The 27,326-nt window shown below is 40.6% G+C and overlaps 1 protein-coding gene and 1 long non-coding RNA gene across 2 annotated transcripts; both read right to left on the reverse strand.

Moving 5' to 3' along the window:
• Window positions 1-23,398, reverse strand: MINOS1 (mitochondrial inner membrane organizing system 1). Its single transcript, XM_019511908.1, has 4 exons — window positions 23,288-23,398; window positions 4,757-4,804; window positions 3,046-3,155; window positions 1-240 (listed from the first exon to the last, which is right to left on the reverse strand). The coding sequence occupies exons 1-4, from the start codon at window positions 23,352-23,354 to the stop codon at window positions 232-234; spliced, it is 234 nt and encodes a 77-aa protein (XP_019367453.1). The 5' UTR covers window positions 23,355-23,398; the 3' UTR covers window positions 1-231.
• Window positions 23,399-23,988: 590 nt separating this feature from the next.
• LOC109293806 lies at window positions 23,989-26,989 on the reverse strand. The gene is made up of 3 exons (XR_002096406.1): window positions 25,428-26,989; window positions 25,160-25,249; window positions 23,989-24,112 (listed from the first exon to the last, which is right to left on the reverse strand). It is a non-coding gene; the product is annotated as an uncharacterized LOC109293806 (long non-coding RNA).
• Between the last annotated feature and the right edge of the window lie 337 nt (window positions 26,990-27,326).

Raw genomic sequence — 27,326 nt, forward strand, 5'->3', positions numbered from 1 at the left:
TTTATTTTTGTTATTTATTTCTCAGAAGAGCTCCTTCTTGCACTTTCCAGACAAAAAAAATACAAAACAAGAGACAGAGCATTGTTTCAAATACAGAAACAAATACAGTTTGTTGGAGTATAAAGAGTTACTGGTAGCAGTGTGCCAGAAGAACGGTGGCTTATTCCAGGGGCACTTCAATATTCCTGAGGAATAACCATGATTTCTCCTTTCCTCCCACTGGGATATCAGTCACTGTTCCTGTAAAACAAGAAAGCTCACATTATAAAACTTCACATCCTAGAGCACCTTCCACCACCCAAGAATGTCAAAGCAAGCAGCTGTCTCGTAACACCCGTGCGAGGCAGATCTGAACCAATTTTCATAACTATACCAAAAGCAATAACTACAGTCAGAAAAAGAAATGCGTTGGAAAACTAGGAACAACCAAGACTGCCCAAGTGTCTGCTTCATGCTTTGTTGTGCGCGTGCACACACACATCATCATCCAGATACAGTATAAACCTCACACAGGAGTACAAACAAAATGCAACTAATGTCCAGGCTTGTCCAAGATTGTAGCAGCAACAGAACCAGAGACTGAGGGCTCAGTATTTACTTGCTGGGTTTTTGGTTGTAGCCGTGTTGGTCTAAGGACACAGGCAGGCAAGGGTCACCTGAAGAAGGGTGACTGTGCCTGAAAGCTTGCTAAGAACTTGTTTCCAACTACTCAGTCGGTCTAATAAAAGATTAGACCGAATCAAAGAACCTTGCCAGTATTTACTTTGCAGTTTCAAATTGTTCCATCAAGCTCACAAATACCTAACCCCATCTAAGAAAACCTCCATCCTATACTCAGGCCACAAATATGAGTCAAGCAAGTGACTGAACTGAGAAGCTATGAACTACCAACCTGAGAGCAGTAGAAGCTGTCTGACTATGGCTCAAGGAACTAAAAAGGGGGTTGCTTAATAGAGAATTAGCAGAATTGTACTAAATACTTTTGGGGATATTTAGGGGCAGTGTCTTGCTTTATAGACATCGCCTATGTACAGGTGATAAACTCCCTCCTCGCTCATTTTAATAACCAAAAGAGATGGACGTTTCACTGCTACAAAGTTAGAATCAAGTTAAAACTCCAGCTCAGAAGGAAATGCTGTGCCCAGCTCATGAATACCGGACATTTTGGAAGTTCGACTAAAATTCCTGACAGTTGTTTGCAAAGTAAAATCCTAAAAGAATTTACTTCAGGTCAATCTAAATGTTTCATTTAGATGAAAAACATTTTTTTTTCTTAAAAAGAGTTTTTGTACTATGATTAACCAGAATTTCACCACTCTCTTTTTAACCAGCCCACTAACATTTGTTGGTGCTTTGACACTTTTAGAACATCGCATTTCAAAATTGCCAAAAAGCTTCTCAGCACTTCAGTCAAACAAATTCAACCCCTCCTCACAAGAACTTATGTTTCAAAACTAGGATTTTTTCAACAACCAAAAAAAATTGTCAAAAGAACTGCATAAAAACTTTAATTAAAACATTATTTGCTAAGGAGGAAAAAACAAAAACAGATGAGCATGATAATGCAACATTTTCCACAGTCCTAACCATCAGAAATTAAATAATTTTGTTTTAATAACCCTGGAGCTATTATCCATGATTATATGTTTTGGAGAGAATTAATATTAACCATTAGATGGATTCGTCTGCTCCTTCCCTCCCTGTAAAATGCTCAGATTATTTGAGCCAGAGGAAGCTAATGGAGACAGTGTGCTGGAAACTATTTGTCCAACTCTGGTGCTGCGCAGGCAGCTGCGCTTCTTCCTTCGAGTGTCCCTCTAATTACCTCATGCTCAGTGGGACCACCTTCGCCACAGAGCAGAGATTATTCCTTAATACTAATCTAAACCCTTGCCAGGCTAGACGCAGACCTAGTCTTCTAGTGCCCAGTGTTCTCCAGTGGTTTTACTTTGCCACAACAAGCATCTTCCAGTGGACACAGTGTTTTTCAGAGTATCTGAACAGAACATTTACTCAGTCTCTTCACACCAAAGACATCTCATCAGTTTATTTTAAGATTCAAGACTTCAGACTAAAGAGATTCCCCACAACAGACTTGTGTTGAACTAATACACTTCAGAGCAAATATTAAACACCTGTTTAGACGAGCAACATCTAGTCCTAAAAAGTTACTGGGCTGCATTTAGGAGCATTACTTCACTTGCATAGAAAGGGTAGAAACACAGAGTGCCTGATACCCAAAATCACCTACTTCTCTAATATAAAATGAAAGTCTGTTTAATGTAAATAACTGCGCTACAATCACCCGGACAAAACTTTTCTAAGGAAAAGTTTTGAAATAGAAGTGTTTTCTTGGACTGCAGGAGTTTGTTGAATGCTAACCCTCCGATAAATGCAGGGAATGCCAGACTTTGTATTCCTGATTGTCTAATAGTAAAGACAAGCAGGGGAATGATACTTCCAAGCCTTCTGTGGCCATCACTGCACCCTTTTTTACAGGGTCATTTTAAAGTCTTCTGGCAAATTCTCTATGTGGGTCTTTCTGAGCACATATAAGAGAGCATTCCTAAAAAGTACACCATTCTACTCCTGTGTCATTGCAATGCTTTCAGCACTATATCCCTTCACAAGGAGTTATAATGTATATTTTGTGATCAATGTTGCTACCTGCAGCAGAGTATTTCCTAGCAAATGTGTCTGTATGACTGGAGTCAGAGTATTTATGGCTAGATTCATTTTCCAGACTTTTCAATGTGTATTTTGTTACATGCACTTTTACTTGTGGGAAAACCACCTGCAGCATAAACGGATCCTGGAAAAATCTAGTGCCCTCATAGGAGCTGGAATGTAATAGATGTGGTAATTTGTGAAGTCAAAGAGCATACTGATTATTTTAAAGCCCTTACAGTTTGATAAGAACATAGCACACAGGATTTCTCTTTGGGTTTGTCTTAATATAGTTTCTTCTATACTCTTCAGGTGAAGGTACAAATCTTTAATTAAGCACTGAAGAGTGTCTAGATGTTCTGGTATCCCAATACTTACTTTTACAAATTTGCCATGGAGAAGATATGGAGATTGGAAGTCATGTTGACAATTGGAATAAGCCATTCCTAATCCCAAGCCTGACCCAAAAGCAATAGGCCACGTCTTTCCTGGGCGGGGGGGAGCAAAAGATACCAAAAAATTAGGCAAAGCTGCTTGCTTCTCAAAATGCAACAAAAACTTCTTATCCAACCTAAAGCCAAGTTACTACAAGACAGGGACTGTCCACATCAGGTTCTACGAATTCCAAAACTTGCTAAAAAAGCCTAATTTAGAAAGTAAAGTCAGAAGGCAAAAAATAGCATTTAGGGCAGCGGTGGCCAACCTGTGGCTCTAGAGCTACATGCAGCTCTTCAGAAGTTAATATGCGCCTCCTTAAATCTTTGCACAAGCACACAGTGCTTCCATTTGGAAGCTGGTCACTGTGTGCTTGTGCAAAGATTCAAGGAGATGTACATTAACTTCTGAAGAGCCGCACATGGCTCCAGAGCTGCAGGCTGGCCACCCCGATTTAGGGTCTTATGTAAATATAAATCAAAGTCACATTAATGTACACTTTGCACGTATATAGCACTTCCAATCCAGGGGTCTCAAAGAATGCTACAAACCTAGACTTCACACCAGCCCTGTCAGGAAAATATAGATAAACAGACCAGCCTGAGCAGATTCTCAGCTGGTATCATTTGGCACAGATAGCTCCACAGATTTATGTCAGTTTACACAGGCTGAGGATCTGGCCTGTTGTCTCTGGATCTTCCAGATAAGATCTGTCCTTTCTACATGCAAGACTTTGTCTTTCATTGCTAGATTGATTCAAAATCTGTAATCCAAGAGAGGTTTTGTTGTTATACAAGCATCTACAGTAATAAAAAAAAGAGGGTTCTGTGATTTGAACTTAATTAGCAGAGCAGAATCCAGCCCATTCAACGAAACCCTTTTTGGCTCTGCAATGTTGACAGAAGTGGCAAACGCTTGCTATTTTTGCTGTAGGCTCTTTCAGGCAAAAAACTGGCTTTAGTGCTTGTATAAAAACTTACCATACAGGGAACAAAACCTCATTGTTGTTCTTGCAATCACCAAAGGACCTAGGGAGAGCAATTCTGACTAGGCATGCAAGGTTTACAAAGTCGCCGTTTCCCTAAAAAAGTGTATTTTAAGGAATCCATCATAAATCAGAACAGCTTAAATTTTCTTGTGCAAGCAGAACTTGCCTGTTTGTGTTCTGAAGGCATGCACCTTCAGTGCTTGCAAAGGATCTGAAGTCAGGCATAGCATGTGCTCTGTCACCTGTCTTACAGTTGAGGTTTATGCCATTACCAAGAAAGAGTCATTAAAGGAGAAAAATTAAGATTAGCTAGGGAGAAAAATTGTGTGCGATAAAACCCTGACAGAACTGGCAAGGGCTGATGTCTATTCATGCACTTCATTAGTTTTTAAGTACAGGGTCTACTGCAGTGCCAGGACTTTATAATCAGAAGTCTGACTTCATGCCCAGCTAAAATTTTGAGATGGTCCATACATAGTGACCTTGTTTAACACCAGTTAAGTCTTGGTAATTTCACTTCCACTAATCTGTCTGGATCAGTAATGGAAGAGCTGGCATAACACTCTAATTCACATTTACATGCTTCAAAAGATTGTTTAAAAAGTAGTACATCCACAACAGATTATGATTCTGAAATCAAATAGTCAAGAAATGGGACACACTTACTTTTGAAGAAGGTAACTGAAAAAACAATTCCTAAACCAAAACCAGCACCTGTAAAAAAAAGAAAAAAAGAGGGAAGTATCATAAGGAGAGAGTTTGAAAATAAACCGTAATGGAAGTAGATTATTTTTATATTCCTTGTTCTGGCTCAAGAATGCTACCCCAATTAGATGCACATATCCATAGAAAAATGGTGTAAGCTATACATAGACTTCAAGTTCTTTGTTGCTTAAAATTTAGCTTTTGCAGACACACACATATGACAATCCTATCCATGGATGTATCAGAGACTGCAGTGGTTTTTTTTTATATATATATTTTCCCCGCATCTCATTAGTTATAAACAAACCTTGGACCTCATGATGAACTCTATGAAAAAAACTGTCACCCTCAGCTAAGGAATCAGCCTGTATTTGGCTTGCTGTCACTGGATGAGACGCTTAAAAAGATCAAGGACACAGATTTGCTTTAGGTTTGCAAGTGACTATCAGAAGTACTTCTTACTGCTCCAACATGTGTCCTCAGGGCAGCAAACTTTGATGGCTGATATTATTCTATATCTTGCAAAAGAAAGCTTGGGGCTGCTTATCTTCTATATGCACAGCATTCATTAAGCAGCAGATTTAAAACAGGTTCGCAAGGAAGGATTCCTTACATCCTAGACATATGACACGCAGTTTGAATTGTAGCAGCTCTCCATCACCACTATAGAACCATCTTACCTTGTTTAAAAAAATAAATAAAGCTTTCCCTTGGGCAATGCATATTAAGAAGTTTCATGTGGGCTGGTTTTTGCAGTTTCAAAAGGCATTAAATAAAAGTTAAAAAATTAAGCCCAAAAGAGTAAATTCTGCCTTCAGTCATTCCCATGCAAGTTGCCAAAGGATTAACAAGACATCCAAGAGCAAGATTCAGCCATGTATGCAATTGAAAAAATTGAAAAAAGTCAAAGAAAGAGAAAAAAGAAGAAAACAAAATGTTGCCGCGTATGTTTGAAAGAGCACTAGGCTTGAATTCTCCTGTTTGGATGCAAAACAGACCCAGCATACTTAAGGGCCAAGGAGGCTGATAACTATTAAAAAGAACACTTCCTGCTGCAGGGACTACTACAGACGGAGCAAACACTGCAGGACTGGACTTAAGAGTATACCGGCACCAGGCTCGGTTGGACAATGGAAATACTTCCATACCACTAGCCCTTTTACAGGACATCCAAGTTCCCCTTTTGGATTCCTTCCACTTCCCACACTGACTTTTACTATTTGCAAAGAAAACATAATAAATGAAGCTTCCATTGCTTTATTACTCTTTGCTCCAATTAAACAGCTCTGTACTTTGCTGCCTTAGCTAATGGTTAGTGAAGCATTGCAAGTGCTTTTTTTCATTGGGAAAAAATCCAACCAAATGGTAAATATTAGGAAATGAGATAATGATTTGATCTTAGAAGAAACAGAAAGACTAGAAAAACCTGACATTTGTGCTGAAACAGATCAAGTTATCCAGTTGTACTAAGGAGCTAGAAATTGGAATCGTTTTTGAAAGCTCCTGTCTTTTCAACTTCGTTTGAACATAGTTTCCTTAGATACAGCTATGACAGAGGTAATGTTACCAGCATATTATGGTTTCAGGACAGAACTACCAAACATGCAACATGGAAGTCCCCTAGACATGTTAGCAATTGAACATTTTATAGAAGGTCAGGTTCTTGCTCTTTTTTTCATCTTCTGCAGATTACAAAACCTGAGGAGGAAAGGGGGAAACCATATCTGAGTTCCTCTGTTGCCCGGTTAGACTTTCAGGTATTTTTCTCCATTTCATTTACTAGCAGGTACAATCATTGTTAAAAAGTTTCTGCCACGGGATTCTGATTGCTCAAAGATGCACAGAGCTTATGCTGAAAGTAGGAGAGAAACAGCAGGGTCATCATTCACATATTTGCCCCAAATGGAGTTTCTCTTCTGCAGCTCTGCAATAGCACAGCTGGTGCTGGCTCTGATAGAAAGTTTATGCTATTAAGGAGAGTTACTGATCTTGAAGAATCCATCACATGAATTCATGAAATGGACCAATGCTTTGGCCCCCTGACCCGGGGCTCCTTTTTAATCTTTTTCCTACCATATGTAGCCAAGCTGCCCCTTTGTTCTGGTCTGACTGCTGTACTAGAATATCTGAATTTGAATAGCAAGTGATTACTTCAAACAGGCAGGCAAGACAGCATAAGGCATCAGCTCAACTGTCCAGCTTAGAAGGCTTGTCACGCAGCCGTGCTGCTTCACGCTTCCTGTCCAACGAGGGATTCTCTCTGCCAATCCAAACAATTTAGCTAATCAATGAGAAATGATTTACAGAATGAGAAATTCTGTGTCATCTAAATGCAATGCCCAAGAAGTTATTACTGTCACAACATTTTCCATGTTACTGGTCAAACCCATATTCTTCTTGCCAGTGCTGTGGTAAAGCAGTTTGTTTTTCAGGTTATGATAATGAGGAACTATGTATTTAAAGGACAAAAGGTGGGGGACAAATAAACCAAAAGTTGTATTAAATGTTTCTCCTCATTATTGTAACAGCCCCTGAGACTCCTCTCTAATCTCTTCCTTCTCCACTCAGTCACCAGCCTCTGGAGGAGTATTAACAATAACCCCATCAATGCTGCTTCTTACTGGCTGGCAGGGGAGCTGCAGATTGAACATTAGAGGAAGACCATACTGCCTCTACCAACTGCAAATTATACAAGGTCAGGAAAGGAGCCTATATCTTCCACGGGGCAACAAACCACCGCTGGACACACCAGCTAGTGCACTATAGACATTTTAAGGCAAAGAGAAAACGTGCCCCTAAAGGAAGCTTGGTGGGAGCCAAGTGAGAATGGTATTAAGTGCAGCACATTACCCAGAGGACCTGGTAGAGGAGGCACCTTTGGAGCTCTAGTTATTTGGATTGCTGGAATTCAAACATTTTGCTATGGTGACAAGCACGGGTTCCAGGAAGGCGATCTGGGATTTCTGACCGATTCCCGTGGCATGACATGGTGACTGTGTTCAAAGCTACTTTACCCCACCCTTTTCCAGCTGAAAGAGGAAAACAGAAAATTTGTTCTAGAAAATGATGTCAGAGATTTGGATTAGCCCGCTGATCCAAGGCACATGGAAGGGAGTCCAATTGCTAATGCTTTTTGTTATCTGTGTGAGGAGGAGACTGGACAAATGTAAAGCCAAAGAACAGGAGATCTGTTTCCCTGAGGGCTGGTCCCCATCCCAAAGGCTGTCAAACTTCACCTTTATCCCTCCCGGGGAGTGGGTTAGAAACTATGCTGATCTCACAGCTGGAGGTGCCGTGATGAGGAACCATAAAAACACTCAGATTTTCTGCCCGCCGACGCAAACCAATATTTATGGGGAGCCTGCTTTTTACTGGTTGGCTTTTCCCAGTAAACATTGGTTTGAACTTAAAACCAGAAGCCTTAACTACGTTTAAGTTTTTGCCCAGGATTGGTAAGAAACTGTTGCTGTGGATAACTTTTCACCCATCTTCATCCCACTAGGAAGTATTTGTGGTTATGTGGTCTTTCCTATGTCTCCAAGAAGAAGGGGGCATAAACCAGTCCCTCTTGGAAACAAAAGGAGACAAAAGGCATGCATTTTGCTTTAATTCTATATAAAGTTACACAAGAGATAAACAATGGCAGAGCCTGCTGATGAGTTTTACAGGTTCAAGTTCTCACATGCTCAATTTCCTTTTAAAAAAGGCAACATGTTGCTTCAAAGAGCCTCCCACCTGATCAAGGGACACTAAGTCTGCAGCTGTTTCCACTAAAGATCGGCACCTCTAGGCCAGGCTTTAACTTCATAACAATAAAACATGAAAGGTTTATCTTACAATAAAAACAAACGAACATGGAAAAAGCGGAGGGCTTGATCTGTGCCGGGCAGCTCCCCCCACCCGACCCCTTCTTGCACGACAGGCTCTTTGGAGGAAAAGGCCACAGGAAAGGGTACAAAGCATTTTTCACCTTCTACGACAGCTTTAAATGTTTAGCTAGAAAAACAGCCTCTTCGGCCCTGTCCATCATTTCAGTTTGAACCCATTTACAGGCAATGCTGACAGGGAACATTAAGGATCTGTGCACATTTTTCCTTTTTAAAATGTTCCTGCCCGACAGTAAAGGCTGCTTACATACAAGCAGGACCATACGGAATTGGGATTAGGCACGAAGCCCGGTCTCCAGAAGCTCATCTCTATACTTTTTTTTGGCTCGTGTGCTTTCAGAGAGAACTATCATCATATCCAAAAATCAATCTAACACACACAACAGCACGTGTCTTATACCCAACAGGACATCATAAAAGTGTCTGGTAGATAAACAAGAATCTCCAGGATGGACTCATGCCCCAACGGTCTCTCTGGGAAAAAGGGTTTCTATAAATTTATCAGTGCTCCCTCCAAAGCATGCGGTTGCCACATGAGCTTTTCTAATCTGCTGAACCAACTGCAGGCTTAATCCATGACAAAGCCAGCCACACCTAGATGAGTTTTTCTTCTTAGCAGTCAGTTTGAGACTAAAGGTGAAAAGATTAGAACGCACTCATTCATAGTTGGCAGCTGCTGTTATGGCACTTGTTAGAGCCTTTTCAGTTGTTAAATACAATTTTCTTTTGTATTTAAACAACTCCCACCTGAAGCCAGATGCAAAATACTAAGCTGCAAGCTCCCTCTCTTCAGGTTTTACTCTTTTACAGAAGAGCTAAAATAGTAAAAATGAAAAATAAGCTGCTGGAAAGCAGCTACTTAGTTCTAAGAAAGTAGTGACCAGCATGGTACACATCAAGGCCTCTGGAGATGGCAGGATTCAGGGATGTGTCTGGGGCATCCAGCCCTTGATACATTTAGCCAGAAAAAGGACAATAATCCATCATTAAATCCAGCCCTTCTGGACAAATAGCCAACTCTTTCAAAAAAAGAAAGACATTCAGTACAACTCCATTGTCTTGGTGAGATGGTGGTGGCAGCAGCTTCAGGGCAAAATGGGAGTTTTCATCCATCCAATTAAACTACTACTTAAACAAATGACTATTGCTAAAGAAGAAACTAAATTTCAGAGCAGTGTGTTCCAATGAAGTATTGCTACTGCAGCTAGGCAGAGTATGAGAATATTTTGGGGCGTAATTCAGAAAAACTGAATGTTACGTGTAAATATTGTTTGTGGACCATTTCTTAGTCAAAATTAAGACACTGTACCCTCCATTTTCTCTGTCCCTAAAATAAAGACATTTGGCAAGACCCACAGTCAATTGTGCCAAAATATGGCAGGGTACCTTCATAGGTCAGAGCCTCCAGGGCAGTATTTAGCAAGAATTAAGTTTCTAAGAACTAGTGCTCATTTAATAAAGGTGCTTAGAGTCCAATTTCAGAAAAAAAATAAATTTAACAGACTCCAAAACTACATTGCTTAATCCTTTTGTGGCCAGAATCTGATTTTTTCCAGTAAGTGCCAATGCCTCAATGGCTTCTTTTTAAAGGCTTTTTCCTCTCTCCCCTGTTGTGTGGATTATTTATACAGAAAATAGGGCAAAATGAATGATGGCACAGGCAAAACAGTGAAACTATATACAAAGTCCTCACAAAAATGTATATTAAAGCATTCAAGGGGAAAAAAAGACACAGAAAAGAGATTTTTTTTTTGGTCTGGACATAATAATCTAAAATACTAAAAATAATTGGATAAAAAAGTTCTGATATTAGTGTAATTAAACTGGTATCCCTTTAAGAAAAAAATAAATACAATAAACCCCCCACTCACGATTTCCAGAGGACCACCTCTGCCAACATTTCTATCCAAAGGCCAAGTACAGACACACATGTGAACTTGCACCTACTATACAACAGCTGTTTCCATGTGTGGAGATAAAATTGCTGGCCATCTCACTTTCCAGATATATATTGACAGTAACTGCAAACAGGTACACCTAGCAGTACAAGGCATTTAATCTCTCTTCCAATGACACTGAACAGGTTAGTGGACCAGAAGGAACAGAGATTTCCCCATGTCCTCCAGAAAAAGAGGAAGGTAACTGGAAACAAGAGCAGGGAGAGGTCAGCAGACCAGTAAGACAGCATCACTTCTTGTCCAGGTTGAAACCATGTCTACACTAAAGTGCTCTATTAAACACTCCTGCTGTGGCACATATTACACTGGTACAAAATTCAGCTTTCCCATATACTTGCAAACCCTCCCCCATTGCTTCTCAGCAGAAATGCAGTTTTATTCATATAATGCCAAGTACACTTGGAGCTTCTTCCAGCCATATTGGTCACAGATCTCTCCTCTGCCAACACAGCTTTGCCAACAGAAGCCTGTAGTGGCAATGTAGCCTGACAGCCATGGATAATTTAGAAGGAAAAAATGTTACAATGGTTACTCACTTATTAAAGGAAATGCCATGGAAAGAAGCCCGAATCCTCCCTGTCTCCAGTGAGGAATTTGTAATTTATGAGGACATGTTCCAGGAGCCCTTAAGTTCCTCAAAATTCTTTACACAAGTTAAGTTTGATATATCAAGGAACCAAGAGCCAGGAAACATTCCCACCTGCTGGTATCCTGTCACCGGGACAAATAAATGAGTGAATAGTTTAGGACACAATTTGACTGAAGTTTCTTTCCACTAGCTGGTTGGGCTTTATAGCAACGTCACAGCCACACACTGTCTTCCAAAAGCTTCGCTACTGGAGCTTCACTGTTGCAGTAGTGTAGATGACCAGGGAGTCAGGGCATTTGGGCTTAACTTCCAGCTGAGCAGACGTTACCTTCTAAAGCAGGGTTTTGCAGTTGGCTGAACCAGTGTGGGGATCATAGTTACAGAACAAACCAAGTTTCCCCTTCTCTCCTAGCAGAGGTCTTCCATCTAGAGCTGTGCGGTTTGACGTAAAGACCAAGCAGGGCTCTGATCTAGCTCCTGCTCATAAACTTTGACCAGTTAGTTGAACAGATCCCCAGTCCAGAACTGAAGTCACTGTACTGCTCCAGTTCCAGTGGTAACAGAAGTGGAGTAGTCTTGGTTTCACACGTTTCAGTCTTCTCTGTTCTCATGCAAGACATCATGCAAAAGGAGTCAAAAGGCCCCTTTCTTCCCTCCTTGCCATTTGAAACCAAGTCCTCCATTAGCTGCAGTACAACTAAAGGGAACAGGAGCAAGCAAAAACAGTATACCAAAAAAAAAAAGTTTCCAATGGATGCCCTTCCATCCAAAAAGAGTCTTCCAAGCAAGATATACAGTATATGCAAAAGGAAAAAAAAGATAGAGGGGGAAGGGAAGAGATTAAAATCACTTAGAGACAACATGGCATTCAGAATTTAGCTACCATTTGATTAGCCATTGCCAAAACACAAACAAAAAAAAATCTCCCCCTTTCTTCCTACTTCAAGTTCTGTAATCCATCAAGATATGCACTGCTCCAACGTTAGAACATTTAACAATATGCAACCGAGGTGGTGAAAAAGCATACATCAACAGCTAGCCAAGATATGCCCCATCACCCTGTTACAGCTTAGCGATTAAACAACTGAAGGCAAGGATGAAATGCCTGCAGATTGAACGGCCGGGGCATGTTGAAAACAGAGCCACAAACAAATGTCTGTTGGGCACTTGGCACTAAAATACAATGTTGTGTTTGTGACTTTGCCAAAGTCTCCAATGACCTATGGAAAAAAAAATGCTTGTAGTGGTAGGGGGTGTCAGATCTAGCATTTTTTTTCATAAGTCAAAATAAAAATAAATATTCTGATATCTGGTTTTATGTCAGGAAAGGAAGATGCGAGTTGTGGCAAAAAACAAACAAACAGTAAGGACAAGAAGTTTTCTAACATCTGAAGTAAGTTGGGTTGGAGGCCCAATCCTGATCCCACGGAGAGTGATGGACGTCCCTTTTACCCGTCTTCCAAAGTCAAAACCTGTAATGCAAGTTCGTCAGAGGAATAGTCTGGACAACGAGAAGAATGAGACCTGCTTCTAAACCTACCCACTCCAATACCAAGCCACATTTCCTATTATTATCAAAAACAAGTCCTGAAAGATTAACTGTCCAGTCCCTATCAGCAGCATGTTAAGTTTTTTGAGGCATCTTTAAATGACATGTTGAAATTGGCTGAATGGATATTCTACCCAACATTTTTGTCTGTAGTTATTCAAAGCAGTAATAAAAATCATTTGAGATTTCAGAGTAAAAAGGGAGACTAGACGCTCTTATACAAAACAAGGGAGCAATAAAAGAAAGGCACTGTCAGACAGTTTTACAAGATTCTTATTAACAGTAAGCATGCACAGCTAAACTTCAAATCAAGCAGCAAAATAACACTTTTTGTTTAAACAGAAGTTGACACGATACTATCCCACTGAAACTCTAGTATGAATAGAGTAAGCTCCTAAACCTACAGTCTACTATTTTATATGCAGCTAGTTCTTGAGTTCCTCCAATAAAACCGATTTTTACTATTAGCAGCTGTCCTAACATTTATGTTTGAAATACACTGGTATTTCTAATCTTCTAAATTTCCATTCAGTTTTATGGATTCAAGTTCTGAAGAGTCGCACTGTACAAATAAAAAAAGACAAAGCCGAAGTCTACCTTTATTATATCCACTAAATGAAACAGCTTCTTAGCTAGTGTTTAGACCCACCTTTCAATAGACTACATGTTGAATAGTCATGCCTCTTCCTCCTTTTATATTTTTTTATCACCATAAATGTGCACTTCCCTAACACAAGTCAGTGAGGCTGACTATCCAAGGAGCTGAACACCTGTCTACCAATTCATACTGACCCATTTTTACTGATAAACTTACCCACTGTTCAGCACAGCACAAGCATGCATGAGATCCAACTATGACCTTTGCTATGTAGAGAGCTTCCTGGTCTACATCAGGAATGGCATTTGACTAGAGTAGAAGTAGAAAGCCTATAGCCTAGAGGTTGAATTTGGCATGTTGTATGTGTGGCTGAATGACACATCCTCCATGATTAAAAAGCTCAAATAAAGTTTATGGCCCTCGTGGCTACAGAGATAGTTTTGTAATTATACAAAGCTGCAAATGCTTTAAAATGTCAGCTTACTTCCAGGTATGTTACATGGAAAGCTCTATAATCAGCTCAGTTTTCAGAAGTCCTGTTGTTACAGGAAAGAATGTTTTTGGTCCATCTTCAACCCATTCATAACTGTAGGCAGGATTACCAAGAACTGCTGACACTGCAACCCAGACAATGGATCTCTGCAAATCATTCAGACTGTAGAATGACACTGAACAGTTCAAGATGTTACTTTTAGTATTAAGAATGAAATGGACAGGATGAAGTGAGTCAAGAGAAACCTCACTTCAATTATAGCAGAAACTAAAGTGAAAAGTGCCTTTTTTCTCATAAACAAAGTTTCTATTAAACACAGATTAGAAGCATTTCTCTCTCAAATGTCAAAACAAACAGAGGATTAGAAGGAAATGAGTATTACTACTCCAGTCACTATGGGTTATTTATGAGCTTTTAGGTTGAAGCTTGGTCATGTACAGGCATATGTTGAAACAGTAAAAGATCTCCTCTAAATAAGGCATTTCAATATAGTAATTTGAAATGTTTGCCAAGAAACAAGAAGCTTTCCCAAGGTTCCCTTATTGTAAGAAATGGATTATGGTGTTTAAATCATTTACCTCACTTAAACATTTGAAAAATCCTCTAATACAATTTCAAAGAGGGGCCTTGGCTGTTTTATATGTTGATGTTCTCAGGAACAATAAGAAACAGGTGTTCAACCTAGTATCCTTTATGAAGACAAGGCAGGAAATCTTTCATCCATTACTGTCACTCCCACCAAATATACATTAAAACTCTAGCACGATGACTAGAAGGTAAAGAGTAGTTCAGAAATGGAAGGTGGGGCATTTATTTCCCTGTCTTCAAAATCACAAGAATAGTCTGTAAGATCATCTGAATGAAAAAAGTTCTAAATAACCTTAAAATCTGCCATAACATAATTTCAAGTAAGACCTTGACACTACTTAGTTTGCTAAGTGCAGGACTAAGTACACTCACTTATACATCCCGTAATTTCATAATGTAAGTTTTTATGCCACTTTCAACCTATTGGTTATCAAAAACATCAGTGTGCAAAGTCAGGTCAAGATATAAATTTACTTTTCTTTTTTTAAGCATGTCACTTATGGCTTCTTATATTTAAAAGCGAAGACAGAAAGATCCTGTTCTCTCACATTTCGCTCAACTGGATAAAGGCGGACTATGAAGATACTAAAGTGACTAGCCTCACTTCGTGACCCTTGCACACCAGCGTTAATAGAGAATTCAGCTTGAGTTCAGATTATTAGTGTCTTTTTAAAAACGCCAGTCAGTCAAGGAATAAAAGTTAACTTACTGTAATGTACTGTTTTCTCCTGGAGGCAGGAGAAATCCTGGCTGACTTCAATGCAGCCAGGATTTCACCCACTGCTTCCTCGTTAATGCACTGATTCTACAATGTTTTGTTTTATTAAAAAATAAGCAGTCTGGCTCTCAAAACAACACACGCATGCATGGATGCACAAGTCATTTGGCCTCAAAGCAGAGGCATTATTGTCCCTTCAGGAAGGCTATGTCTTTGCTTGCCAGGGGCCAGCATGAGATAAGATTAGCAAATTGGAAAGGTATGGGGGGACCTTAGAAGTCAAGATTTGAACACCAGCACATACCAAGAGTGCGTGGCAAAAGAACTTTGTGCATAAACTGGAAATACATAAGGAATCAAGGAAGCTTAATTCCTAGGATTCATGAGAGTGGGGAAGAGCAAAGAGGGGAAGGCGGCAGCAGAAGATTCATGACAGGTCCTAGCAGTCTATTCTCTGAAGAACACAGAAGTTTAGGGCAACGGATCAAATGCAGAAAAGCTGCCAGAAAAGTGAAAGGCAATGCCAATGATTCAGGAAGTCAGCAGAATGACCTCTATCTTCAGTTTGCTTGATTTATTAAGGCAGCTTGCTTTAGGAAAACCTAAAACTTTCGATAGTGACATTAGTACATCAAAGCCAAAAGAAGAAAGAAATATAGAATGCTATGGTTGTCAATGCTCCTTTTACTGAAAGGAACAATTCAGTTGATTTTCCTTTTTATGAGCCAGTCACTCTTATCTAAACTAAATGGTCAAAGCCACTCCCTCCATCAAATACACATTTAGAAAGCAATGCTTCATGATAAGCAAAAAAAACCCCTTCCTGACACCCACCACCATAAAGGTAAGCGAGTGAAATTTGTGTCTGATTTGGTTAATGTTCTTGACAATTCTGCAAGGAAGAGGATGAGTAGTTGTGGTTGGTAACCCAGGTGAAGCCAGAGTAGATCAAGCCACCTGTGAAGAAACTCGATTTCAAAGAAGCAGAGTTTAAGCGTGTTGTCACCTAGGCTCATTCCCCACAACCTGGCAAAAAACATGTTACAATTAATTTTGTCTGTATTATGATAATCAAGTTAAAAACCCAATTAAGTGTAGTTTAAAGACCTGAGTGGACATACCTAAAGATTTAAAACACCATTCACACTTCCCAAATAAACTGCAAGTAAAAATCGGCTCCTAAACTAATGAAAAAATAAGGGAAAAAGCAAGTTATGAGATGCACACTGAATACTGACCCAGGAGTCACAATTAAAGTATTGCAGTACAAGTGGATATGTATAAATATATATTTTAGTCATTTTACTTGTAAAAATTCCAGGAACTTAATCTCTAACTAAAACAATACAGCATAATTATAAATAAATTGGCTCGCACAACTGTAGAGGAAAACAAGACAAACTAACACAAGACAGAGGACAGCCTGTACAGGTCCCAGCTCTAAGTCTGACACATGCAAAACACACATCCCTGTATACCATAACTAATGAAGACAAGGCAATAGTCATTGCTGGCTTGCTCCCCAGCTGCATTCATAAAAATTGTACCTTACATCCAGTATCCCACAGTTCCAAAAGAACCTGGAAAACTATCCAGCAAGCAGGACTTGAGAAGTTCACAGCTTGCCTTTATTTAAATTATGACAAAATGGGAAAATTATACAGAGCTGTTCACAATGTTTGCTTTTCCCGTAACCGTCACTTAGAAAAAATGTTGATGGCAATAAAAACAAGGTTTTTTTTAAGTGACTCCACAATTAGTGGTGCTAACCTTATCATAAAAGCATGTTATTCCAACCCAAGTTTCAGTGCTGTATTAAAAAATAATATTGCTAGACAAGAAACCATGGGCTACCAAAATGTCTGTGGTATCCCACATAAATGACCTGACCAACATTTAAGTTCTTCATTTTCAAAAAAGGCTAAAACCGCTCTTTATTTTTAGAAATTAAGTTAGCACTTGGAATAGTTGGAAAAAAGGGGGTTATTGATTTGACAGATTTCAAAAATGACATTCTTTTTGCAAAACAAGTAAAACATGGGAAGGAGCTCAGTTTCCATGCCCATGCAGCTATTAGTGTCTCTGCAGGGGCTTCAAACAGGTGCTTAGCTTTGTTAATAGTTTGTGACTTGATTAGTAGGCACTGATGTTAGGCACCAACTCACTTGACACCTAACAGATACCGCTACTTCCCGTCACCATCAACTAGGCACTAGCAAGCTAGGGAACTCTTATGGACTATAGATGAATATGGTTTCCATAATAACCAGAGCAGTGCTTATATTTAAGTTTTTATACTGTATTACTATGATAAGCACCTGTCATCCAGGTAACAACAACTAGTCTAAGTGTTAGTCGAGATAAATCCAACCTCAAAATTAGTTAACTTTGTCCACTTCTGGGCCTCTCACTTCAAGAAAGATGTGAACAAATTAAGAATCCAGCAGAGAGCAACAAAAATTATTAGAGGTCTGGAAAATATGACAAGTGAGGAACAGCTGAAAAACTAGGATTATTTAGTATGGAGAAGAGAAGACAGGGGTAGAGATTTGATAACAGTCTTCAAAATACATAAAGACTGGTTATAAAAGGAAGGAGACAGACTGTTCTCTGTGCCCACAGGGTAAAGGACAAGGAACAACAGTTCTAAGTTGCAGCAAGGGAAATTTAGGCTGGACACTAGGAAAAATTCTCACTTTGACGGAGGTTAAACGTTGGAACAGGTTACCCAAAGATCCTGTGGAATCTCCACACTTGGATGTTTTTAAGAGACGGTCAGGCAGACATTTAACTGCGATGGTTTAGTCAGGGATGATCCTACCTTGGGTACGGGATTTACCAGACGACTTCCAGAGGTCCCTTCCAAACCTACTATTATGTAAATTTTTGTTTTGCTCTCTACTCTTCCTGCAATACTAGAGTTCTATTTTTTAATTGTTTTAGACTTATTTAATCCTAGGATTTGTTTTTAACTTGTCCATTTTTCATGTACCCTCCCTAACAGCTAGCTACTAAAACAGCTGCAGCAGCACCAATATAGTCCGTTATGCCCAAGATGCTAGCAATTAGCTGAAGAAGCAGAGTAAGAGTAGAAGATGAGCGGTCTGATTGCAACAGGCTCATTCTTTGTAAGTAGAATGTTAATATTCAAAAGCTTTATTATTTTCACGGTAAGACACCTACATGGTACTCATGACTGTGAAACAAATGCAAAGCCCTGCCTGATTATTTCATTATATGTTCAGGATAGATGGCACTATTCTAGTTAATTTAAAAGACCATGACATTTTAAAGGGACAACACACTGAATATTCAGCAGCGTGAAAAACTATCTTCTTTAGGACTTTTAGATATTAACTGACTAGATTTCATAATACTGATAGCATCTAAGTTTTATACCAGTCCAGTGAAATCTACAGATCACAGTGTGAGTCACTGACTGTAAGTTTCTTTATAAGTTACTCCAAGTTTTATTATTAAATATAAATGTCTTTCAAAAATATCTCTGGCTTGCATTCCTGCAGGTAATCTCTCGAGTAGTATATATCCAAGAAAAGTGCAGTATTAATTAGAAGTGAAAATTTACAAAAGAAATCTATTTTCTGCTGACTGAAAACAAGACAAGGGAAGACCACTCCTGAAATACACTACTTCTAGCTCCCTTTCAATTTCCTGCAATAAGGTTTTGGAACCATGTCATAATCACACATACCAAGCCATTACCTAATAAGTCAAGTCTCATTTTCCATTTATTCAGACCCATTTCATTTTGTGTTTTTTGGTTTACTATACTGAACAGTCTTGCGCTACTAAATTCGGATTGCTAATTATCAAGTGACTTTACTACATGAAACAAAAACACGAAAGAGATTTCCTGGAACTCTTACTGAAATATTATCTAGAATCAGCAACTGCCCAAATGTTAATTTCATTGTATAAAAATAAGCTATGTTTTCAACTAGGAAGGCATTTTGGAAGATAACACGAATTTTGAAATAAAAACATTTGGCACAGAATGATCATTTACTGGACCACGTTGCTTCTTTATGTGGTTGTAAAGGGATGTGTTCAACAATGGCACCAGAATTCCCTGCTGCTGTGTAGTTTCCTACTTGTTGAACACAAAATGGTTTCATTGCAAAAATGCCATGACTTTGAGACACTCTCGTACAAAACAACTGTTTTTTTTCCCCCAGTATAAATAATAAAAATCTGTAGCTTAATTGACTTTAAACTATGTTTCAAGAGCAGCATGGTCTAGCAACACAAATACAGGCCTAGGATCCAAGAGAGTCCAACTTCTATAGCCAGTGCTTTCATTGACATGCTGTGCTTGGTATAATCTTTTCTGGGTCTGTTCCATTTTTAAGATGCCCAACTACCTCAGTATTTGAAGTGTAAGGATCTCTGTCGTGTGAAATGGGGATCCCATCACAACACTTGAAGCTTGAGGTATTACACCACCTGCAAGATCAGCCTCTTAAATGCACAGAGCTTTGCATTTTTGAAGTGTGATAAAGGGTGCCAAGTATCACTCAGAGAGAACTGAATGTACTAATGAAATTGGGGCATTATGCCTACTCATAAATGTACATCTAATTGGCGAGTTGTTACTGCTTTGAGACTGAAAGACTTTTATCTCAGATATTGTTATAACAAGTTTTGAGAGGTGTTAACATAATTAAATAATAATTAAAACATCACTTAAGTGAAAAGCGGTAGGCTTTTGGCACACAATTTCCTACCTGTATTTTTTTCTTAAAAGAAAGGAAAATAATAAACAGAAGTTCTATATGCAGCTGCTACAAGTGCTCTGTTCTGTATGCATCACTGGTGAAGTTTGAATCCAAAACCTTTGGTACTGCCTGAACTAAAAAACTAATTATAGTAGCTGACAGCATCAAGAAGCTGCTATCCCGTATACAAGAACACAAGCTTTCAGTGCCAAATTCTCGGTCTAGTATACAGCCATGCGAAACCTGATCAAGTTTTCTCCACCCCCCACTGCAGGAGTCGGGGGGAGCTCCCTCCCCACGGAATACCGCTAAGGCTGGAAATCAGATGGGCTATTGAGGAGTGCTTGGTCAGGGCAAGGCCTGGACCAGCCCTATCCAACTCCCCTGCAAAGGTTGCCTGCTTTTAGGCTTCCTGGCACAGCACAGTGTTACTCCAGCAGCACTGACAAGGCTTTAAGCCTTAGTTTAGACCATTCAAACTCAAGATGTAGCAAGCCTAAGTTTTGCCAACAAAATGAACATCAGTCGGATTGTACCATAGACAACCCTGAATGGAATATTGTGGGACAAGGAAGAGACATTTCTCTTGCCTTAAGCCTTCTCCCCTGACAAGTTTCAAAGGACTGCTACACACAGTGGAACTTTCAAAGCTTTCTCCAAAACGGAGTTCTTTGCAGCATATGGTTACTGTAAGAAATGGAAATAAGAGAATTCAAACATTCCAATTTTCCAATACTCCTCCTCCTTCCAATCTTTTTTTTTTTAAAGGCCTAGATTAATTTTAGAGACGTACATATTCCTTGATACGTGATATACAATCCATACAGAATTTAACTGTAAGATTGCTTTAACAAGTACTAAGATTCCTCAAATAAATATGCGCAAAAGATTATGTTAAAATAAATAAAAAAATAAATTCACTTTTGAAATGATCTTGAATAAGTCTTTTTAAAGAGACTCAGCTGCTGCTAACACTTTTTAAAGCAGTTTTAAAAAACTCCCAAAAGGACGTATTTGTTTTTAAATGACCTAAAAACAAATACCAATAAGGATATACAATCCACTCATTTCTTAGCCAGTGCAAAATCCTGGTTCCACTGAAGTCAATGGGAGTGTCAGTGACAAGATTTCACTCCAGGAGGGCCTATAGTTTCAACAAGAAGTAATACCCAATAGAACTTAATATGAAGTACATTCTTAAAGTCCTTACTGAACTTCAGGAAGTTATTTCACTCATTTTTTTAAATAAAGAAAAGCTATCTTCTCCAGTTGGGAATGACATCATTTGCTCCCCTTGGAAGGTCTTGTAACACCACTGTCATTGATGATATGCTAGTGTGTGTGTGTACGTACATACGTATGTACGCACGTACGTACATGTGAATAATTATATATATGAATGAAGTTTCTACCTCACCATAGAAGGTAGAAATGTCTCTTGTATCAGTGCATCAGCTACAACTTTGATGTTACATATACCGTTTAAACATATACTTACCAGGTACGTAAAATCCGTTTCAGATCTATATATTTTATATTGTTTCGGGAGTCACGACCTGCTTTCCATAACTTGCTGATCTGTAGCTAAAGCAATACTGAGCTGCATTTGGTGCACATCCAATTATGGATTTCTTGTCAATTTTCTTTAATATTAGCTATTATTTATTTAGTTGCACGTTTGCAGTCCTGACTACAAATACTTATGCAGGTGGAAATATTTTCACTGAAATCAAAGGAACTATTCTTGAAGAACATGCACATCTGCAGGTATGACATTGAAATCTGCAGAGAACAAACTTTTTTTCTAATGCTTGGATTATACTGCACTAAATACTTTACTGTTACAAAACTAAGAGCATGTGGCATACTTACTCAGCATTTATTTAAGAACAAGTTACCCTTTATCCGCATGGTGATACAAACAAGTTTGCAGAAACAGATTTTAGGAAACCGACACAAATCATTACTGAAATTAACGAAAACATGGTCCAGGGAACAGCAGAACCTCAAAGCCCTAGCAGCATCAAACCACTGTATTATACTTCTTTTGGGGTGTCATGCTCAATAAGAATAGGGAGCTCTACATCTCTGACAGATCTTATGATCGGTAAGGTCCCTTCCAGGCCCTAACAACTATGAAATGGATCTTCAGCAGCGAGTTGCCAGGAGTTTCAAAGTAGGCTCCACTGTCCGTGACCACTACTAGGAACCATCTCAACCAGAACGGAAAGAGCACAAGATAAAACTATAGCGCAAGTGTGATGCTACAGCCGCGATGGTCCAGAAATGATGCAAGAGGCAAGGATTTCTTGGCGTGATTGCTGGTGCGATGAAAGCTGAGTTGCTGGGATGAAGTCAGACAGGCTTCCGAATGCAAGACCCAAGGAAAATATCTTTTATGAGACTGTCATTGGGATAAAGAGAGAAGAGAGAAAAGCTCGCAACAGCAAGGCATTCTTCCCCGCGTCTTGCATTCGAAAGCTTGTCTTGCTTGATTCTAACAACTTTTTAGTCCAATACAAGATAACTCTGTTGCTGGGACTGAGCGAGACTAGCTTTCGATGGCAAAAAAAACACTGAACCATTATTTAACTAGGAACAATGGCCACAAACTGACGGAGAGCAGATTTAGGTTGGACATTAGGAAGAACTTCTTCACAGTGAGGTTGGCCAGCATCTGGAATGGGCTCCACGGGAGAGGGTGCTCTCCCCTACCTGGGGGTCTTCAAGAGGAGACTGGACAAGCACCTGGCTGAGGTCAGTGCTCTTTCCTGCCCAGGGCAGGGGACCAGACTCGATGACCTACTGAGGCCCCTTCCAACCCGAACATCTATGAATCTATGAACCTGAGGATTTGACAGCTTGCCTCACTCGACGCCAATGACATTATCAGTCATTTTTATTGGGCTAACGATGCTGCTGGGACCCAGCAACGAGGCTGAGTTAGGAAACCTTGCCTCGCCCTCAAAAAACTCGTCTTACTCAATCGCAGCGACAGTGCTGCACGTTATCATGGGATCAAGCCAGACAAGCTTTTGAGGGCCAAGCAAGGGGGATTTTCTTTTGACAACACCGTCTGTCCAATAAAAGCCGGACCCGTTCTCGAGGGAAGAAGGCCGGCACATGAACGCTCGTCTGGCTGGATCCCAAGGATGCTGCCGGCCGCATGACAGGTGGGGGCGGAAGAAACCCCTGCGTCTCGGTCCCACGCCCCCGGACGACAGGGAGGGGCCCAGGGGAGCGCGCGGGCTCCCGGCCACAAGGTGCCCCCGGGCCCCAGCCTCGGAGCCGGACCCCGGGGCAGGACCGGGGATGGAGGAACGGAACTCGCTCCTCACAGCGCCGGGGGCGCGGACCGGCCCCGCTCGGCCCTTACCCAGCTTGACGGCCGAGTCGGCCAAGCAGCGGTCCCACTTCTTGCCCAGGTCGCTCTCCGCCGCCATCTTGCTCCCAACCCCCGTCACCGCTCAGTCTCGCGAGAGTTGCCGCCGGCACCGCAGCGAGTGTCGCGAGAAGTCAACCTCCCCCCCCCCCGCCCCAGCTTGACCTTGACCATCCCATAATAATACGGAAGGAGGGTTTCCGCCCTCCCCATGGCTCCTTGCCTGGAGAGCTTGGCACTCACCCCCACCCCATTTAATCCCTATTCAAGAACTGGAGAAACACATACAGCTCCTGCGGGAGACAGACAGATGCGGCTTGCCATCCGCACCCCCTTGTTCAAAATCCAGATCTGCCTGCAGAGCCTGGTGCCACCCCACCAGAGACACAGGCCGGGGGGCACATCACAGCCAGCCTCAATCCCTCTGGTGACCTTGTGAGACGCCTTCTGCTCGCCTTAGGTCCCTAGGACGCAAAGCGAGTGCCGGGGAGCGCAACGGTGCGGGGAGGCGGCCCGTGCTGGAGTCCCAATACACGTCAACGTGCTAGCGTGGTGCTACGAGGACTGGGGCACACCTGTTGCCATTCTCGCTGGGTAGCTCAGGCAGCCCCCACTTCACACTCTGAATTGATTCCTGTAAAAACGAGCGTTAAGTGAAATGAGCTTTAAGTGAAACCAACAGTATTTGGCAACCCAAGGTGGCGACCACAATTGTTTTTAATGAACCAAGATGGCGACCATGAAGATTATAACAAAACTCGCTCAGCACTAAGTGAAATCATGTACAGGCAACCTCCATTTAGCACTCTTTGTTGGTTCCTGAAAAAACGAGTGTTAAGTGAAACAAGCATTAAGTGAAACTGGAAGTATTTGACAACCCAAGATGGCAACTGCAAGCATTATAATGTAACTCGCTGAGCGCTAAGTGAAATCACATATCAATTTAAAATGAGCAAAATAGCGCTAAGCAAAACAGCATTTTGCCTGTAGTTAGGACACTCTACTGAGTTTTGCTCCCCATTTCTGTTCACAGACGTAGGAGTCTGCCTACCCGGATCAAAGAAAGGGTTGGGGGTTCGCACATCAACGGCTCCGTAACTGGTTACTGCGACAGCAAGACACAAATAGGGATTTCTGTTTGAAAATCCTAAACAAGCAGTGGTATAGTTTAAAAGACAGATTTGGGAGTAGAGACTGGGGCAAGGAGTGTTCACGTGTGTTAAAAGAACGGTGAGCAGTTGGGTAATGGGTTTGCCTTGGGTTTTTTTTTGGTTTCTGCTGTAGCATAGGTAGTGTCTTTATTGTTCTGGGTCACAAATCCTATTTCCTTTCCCACAGAATTGAGGTTTCTCTACCACACAGAGGAAGACCTTCTAGAAATCAAATCACATCTATCAAATAACGGACTGAAGCTAAGAATGGAAAGTAAAAATACCCCTACAGGTTTTCCAGCATTCTCTAGGGCTTTCTATTACTGATGTGGCCTCTGGCTTAGGAAACTGCCTTTGTGCCGTTACAGTTTTTGATCTAAAGAAAGAATGGACGAGTTCCTGATCTTGGTTTAGTTCAAACCTCCTTCTGGAAACTGTGTAACCCTCACTATGAATGATTTTTTCAAAAAAATTCTAAGCAGCAAAGGTTTATTGCCGTTGAAATGTAATGGATTATCCCAAATAGCAGACCATTTTAAAAACCCTTCCCAGAGGAGTATATTCCAGTCACAATATAAGACAATTATTCCCCTTCCCCCTCACCAGTTTTCTCAAATTAAACATCATTGCCTTATAGCTAGCATCCATCCAAGAGAGAGGCATGCATCAAGTTACTTATGAAAATACCAACAGGGTAATGCAGTTCTTTCCCTACCTGGATTAAGAAATGTTTTCTAAAACCACAGATCCAGTGGCACGTCCCATTGTGCCAGCACCGCCCTCCATTTTCCAAACACTTTGAGTTCTGGAAAACGTCAGAAGAGAGAAGATGCTTGGGGCTTCCAAATATGTTTTAAATTCCTCACTCCCCTCCACACCAAATCAAATTCCAGAAATCAGAATTTAAAAATAACCAAGAAACGCAATCTTGGCAAAAACAAACTCTCAGCACAGGCCAATGTGCAGTCTCACTTCACACTTACTCATTTTCAGGCTCGTAGGCTTGCTGTAAAGCCTGTTTCTTTGGGGACAGAGGAAGAAGCAGTGAGCATTTGGATTCAGAGCTAGGCTCACTTTACTAGGGGTCACACTGCTGCACAATGGGTCTCAATGCCTTTGACAGCCTTGCATCGGGAACCTGGTGTACTCAACCCCATCTAAGGAGATGGAATTGTTCAGCATAATTGTTTTGAACGTCCAGCTTCCCTTGGAGAATTCTGTCTGCTTCTTTTTAATCCTGGAGTCACTGAGTGATCGGAGAGGGCTCTGGAAAACGTTATCCATTAACAATCTAGAATCCATTCTCTTCCTCCTGGGAAAAATTAATGCAGGAGGGAATGTGTCCAAAGACAGGCTTTTCTCTTCATTGCCATAGTTACTTGGCAATTAAACCCTTTCAATGTAATATTGAATATTTATTATTGTATGACTCCAGGGTGACGTTTTGAATATGCTGTTTGAAAAACCTCTTTTTACATTTCACAGCCTAATGTACACTGTTTCCCTCCTCCCTTCCCACTTCCTTCTAGCCTGTTTTGTGAGCATAATAGATGCATATATGAAAGCACAGAGGAGACTGGGGGCAAGAAGAAGCCAGAAAGCCTTTCAAAATTTGTAGCTGCCTTTAAGTTAACAGAGGGCTAAATTCTAGGCTCAGGCTCTGTGTCAGCCTCCAAGTTAAGCAGGTGTCTAACTTGAATTGTATGCTCCATCAACGAGAATACTCACATGCTTAATTAGGCATTTGCTTAAGTACTCTGCTGATTAGTTCTTCCATCTGTAGATGTCCGTCACACAGCCAGAAGTGATGGAATGTATCCACCAGGCTTTTGCCCCCTGGAACAGTCACTCCAGCTTCACATTATTATCAAGTGAGGTTTCCATTCAGGGAGCTGGTGTCTCACTCAAAGCAATTCTGTTGTCTTGCAAGACAGATGCGTACCATGCAGATGAATGGACATTCCTGGGTAGGGTCTGAAGGCATGGCCAATATATATTTCATGCATGTATACTGTGTGTCAGCAATGAAATTTTTGGCACAGTCAGCTAGATCAGGCCTTCAATGGGTAAGCTCCTCAAAGGGCTGGCTGTAATCAAAATATCATCACTTCAGGTGCTGTTGTATCAGGTCTTGCTTGAGGTTCACCCATATTAGCCAGAATTTTGGATACTCCCCTCCCCTCTCTTTAGAATACAGATCTATTTCTTTTTCAAAATCTTTTTACCTTGGTTTCTGCTTTTGCAGCGTGAGATGGGAGGAGGCGGCAAGTGGACGGGAAGAAGGGGTGGGTATTTCAGTACTTCATGGTTAAAAAAAATTCCAGCCAACTTTACTATCCATCAGAGCTTGAGCTTGGACATCTTATGGAAGCCTTGTAAGACCTTTTTTTCATTTGAGCTGGCCTTCAGCAAGTGGGGTTAAGTTTTGCGGCACTGTCTGGGGAGTTTGTTCTATTGCATATTATTTAATACTTGTATGTGGCTTCATAATTTCTCCAAATTTTATTGTAAGCTGCTCTGAGACTCTTCCAGGGAGGGCAGCATATAAATCTAATAAATAACTAGCTTTTCCTAAGAAGAGTGTATGGCCCTTTGTTATTGTATTTGGCATCACTTCAAAGATCCTTGTAGCATCTCTCTGCCTGGATTGTGTCTTACAGGATTGTACTGACTGCTAGTTTCCTCCTAATCTCCCCTTTTCCAAAGAATTAAGACTTAATTTCTCCAATATTTTTCAATAATGTTAATCCCCTCCCACACACAAATCACTCTTGCCAAGAGCAGCAGTAATCTGCATAGGACATAAAAGTGTAGGAAGCATCTGCTTGACTTGGTACACACACCCTCATAGAGAGGCTTCCATCCCTTTATGTCTCCATGCA

The sequence above is a fragment of the Gavialis gangeticus genome, unplaced genomic scaffold (assembly GCF_001723915.1).
Source record: "Gavialis gangeticus isolate Ggan-Ray unplaced genomic scaffold, GavGan_comp1, whole genome shotgun sequence".
Taxonomy (NCBI): domain Eukaryota; kingdom Metazoa; phylum Chordata; order Crocodylia; family Gavialidae; genus Gavialis; species Gavialis gangeticus.

Bases quoted from the DNA above. Each gene is read 5' to 3' on its own strand.
- MINOS1 (XM_019511908.1), bottom strand. From the start codon at position 23,354: ATGGCGGCGGAGAGCGACCTGGGCAAGAAGTGGGACCGCTGCTTGGCC. The intron at 4,805-23,287 runs GTAAGGGCCGAG...TTTTTTTTACAG, and splicing joins CGACTCGGCCGTCAAGCTGG to GTGCTGGTTTTGGTTTAGGA. The intron at 3,156-4,756 runs GTAAGTGTGTCC...CCCCCCGCCCAG, and splicing joins TTCAGTTACCTTCTTCAAAA to GAAAGACGTGGCCTATTGCT.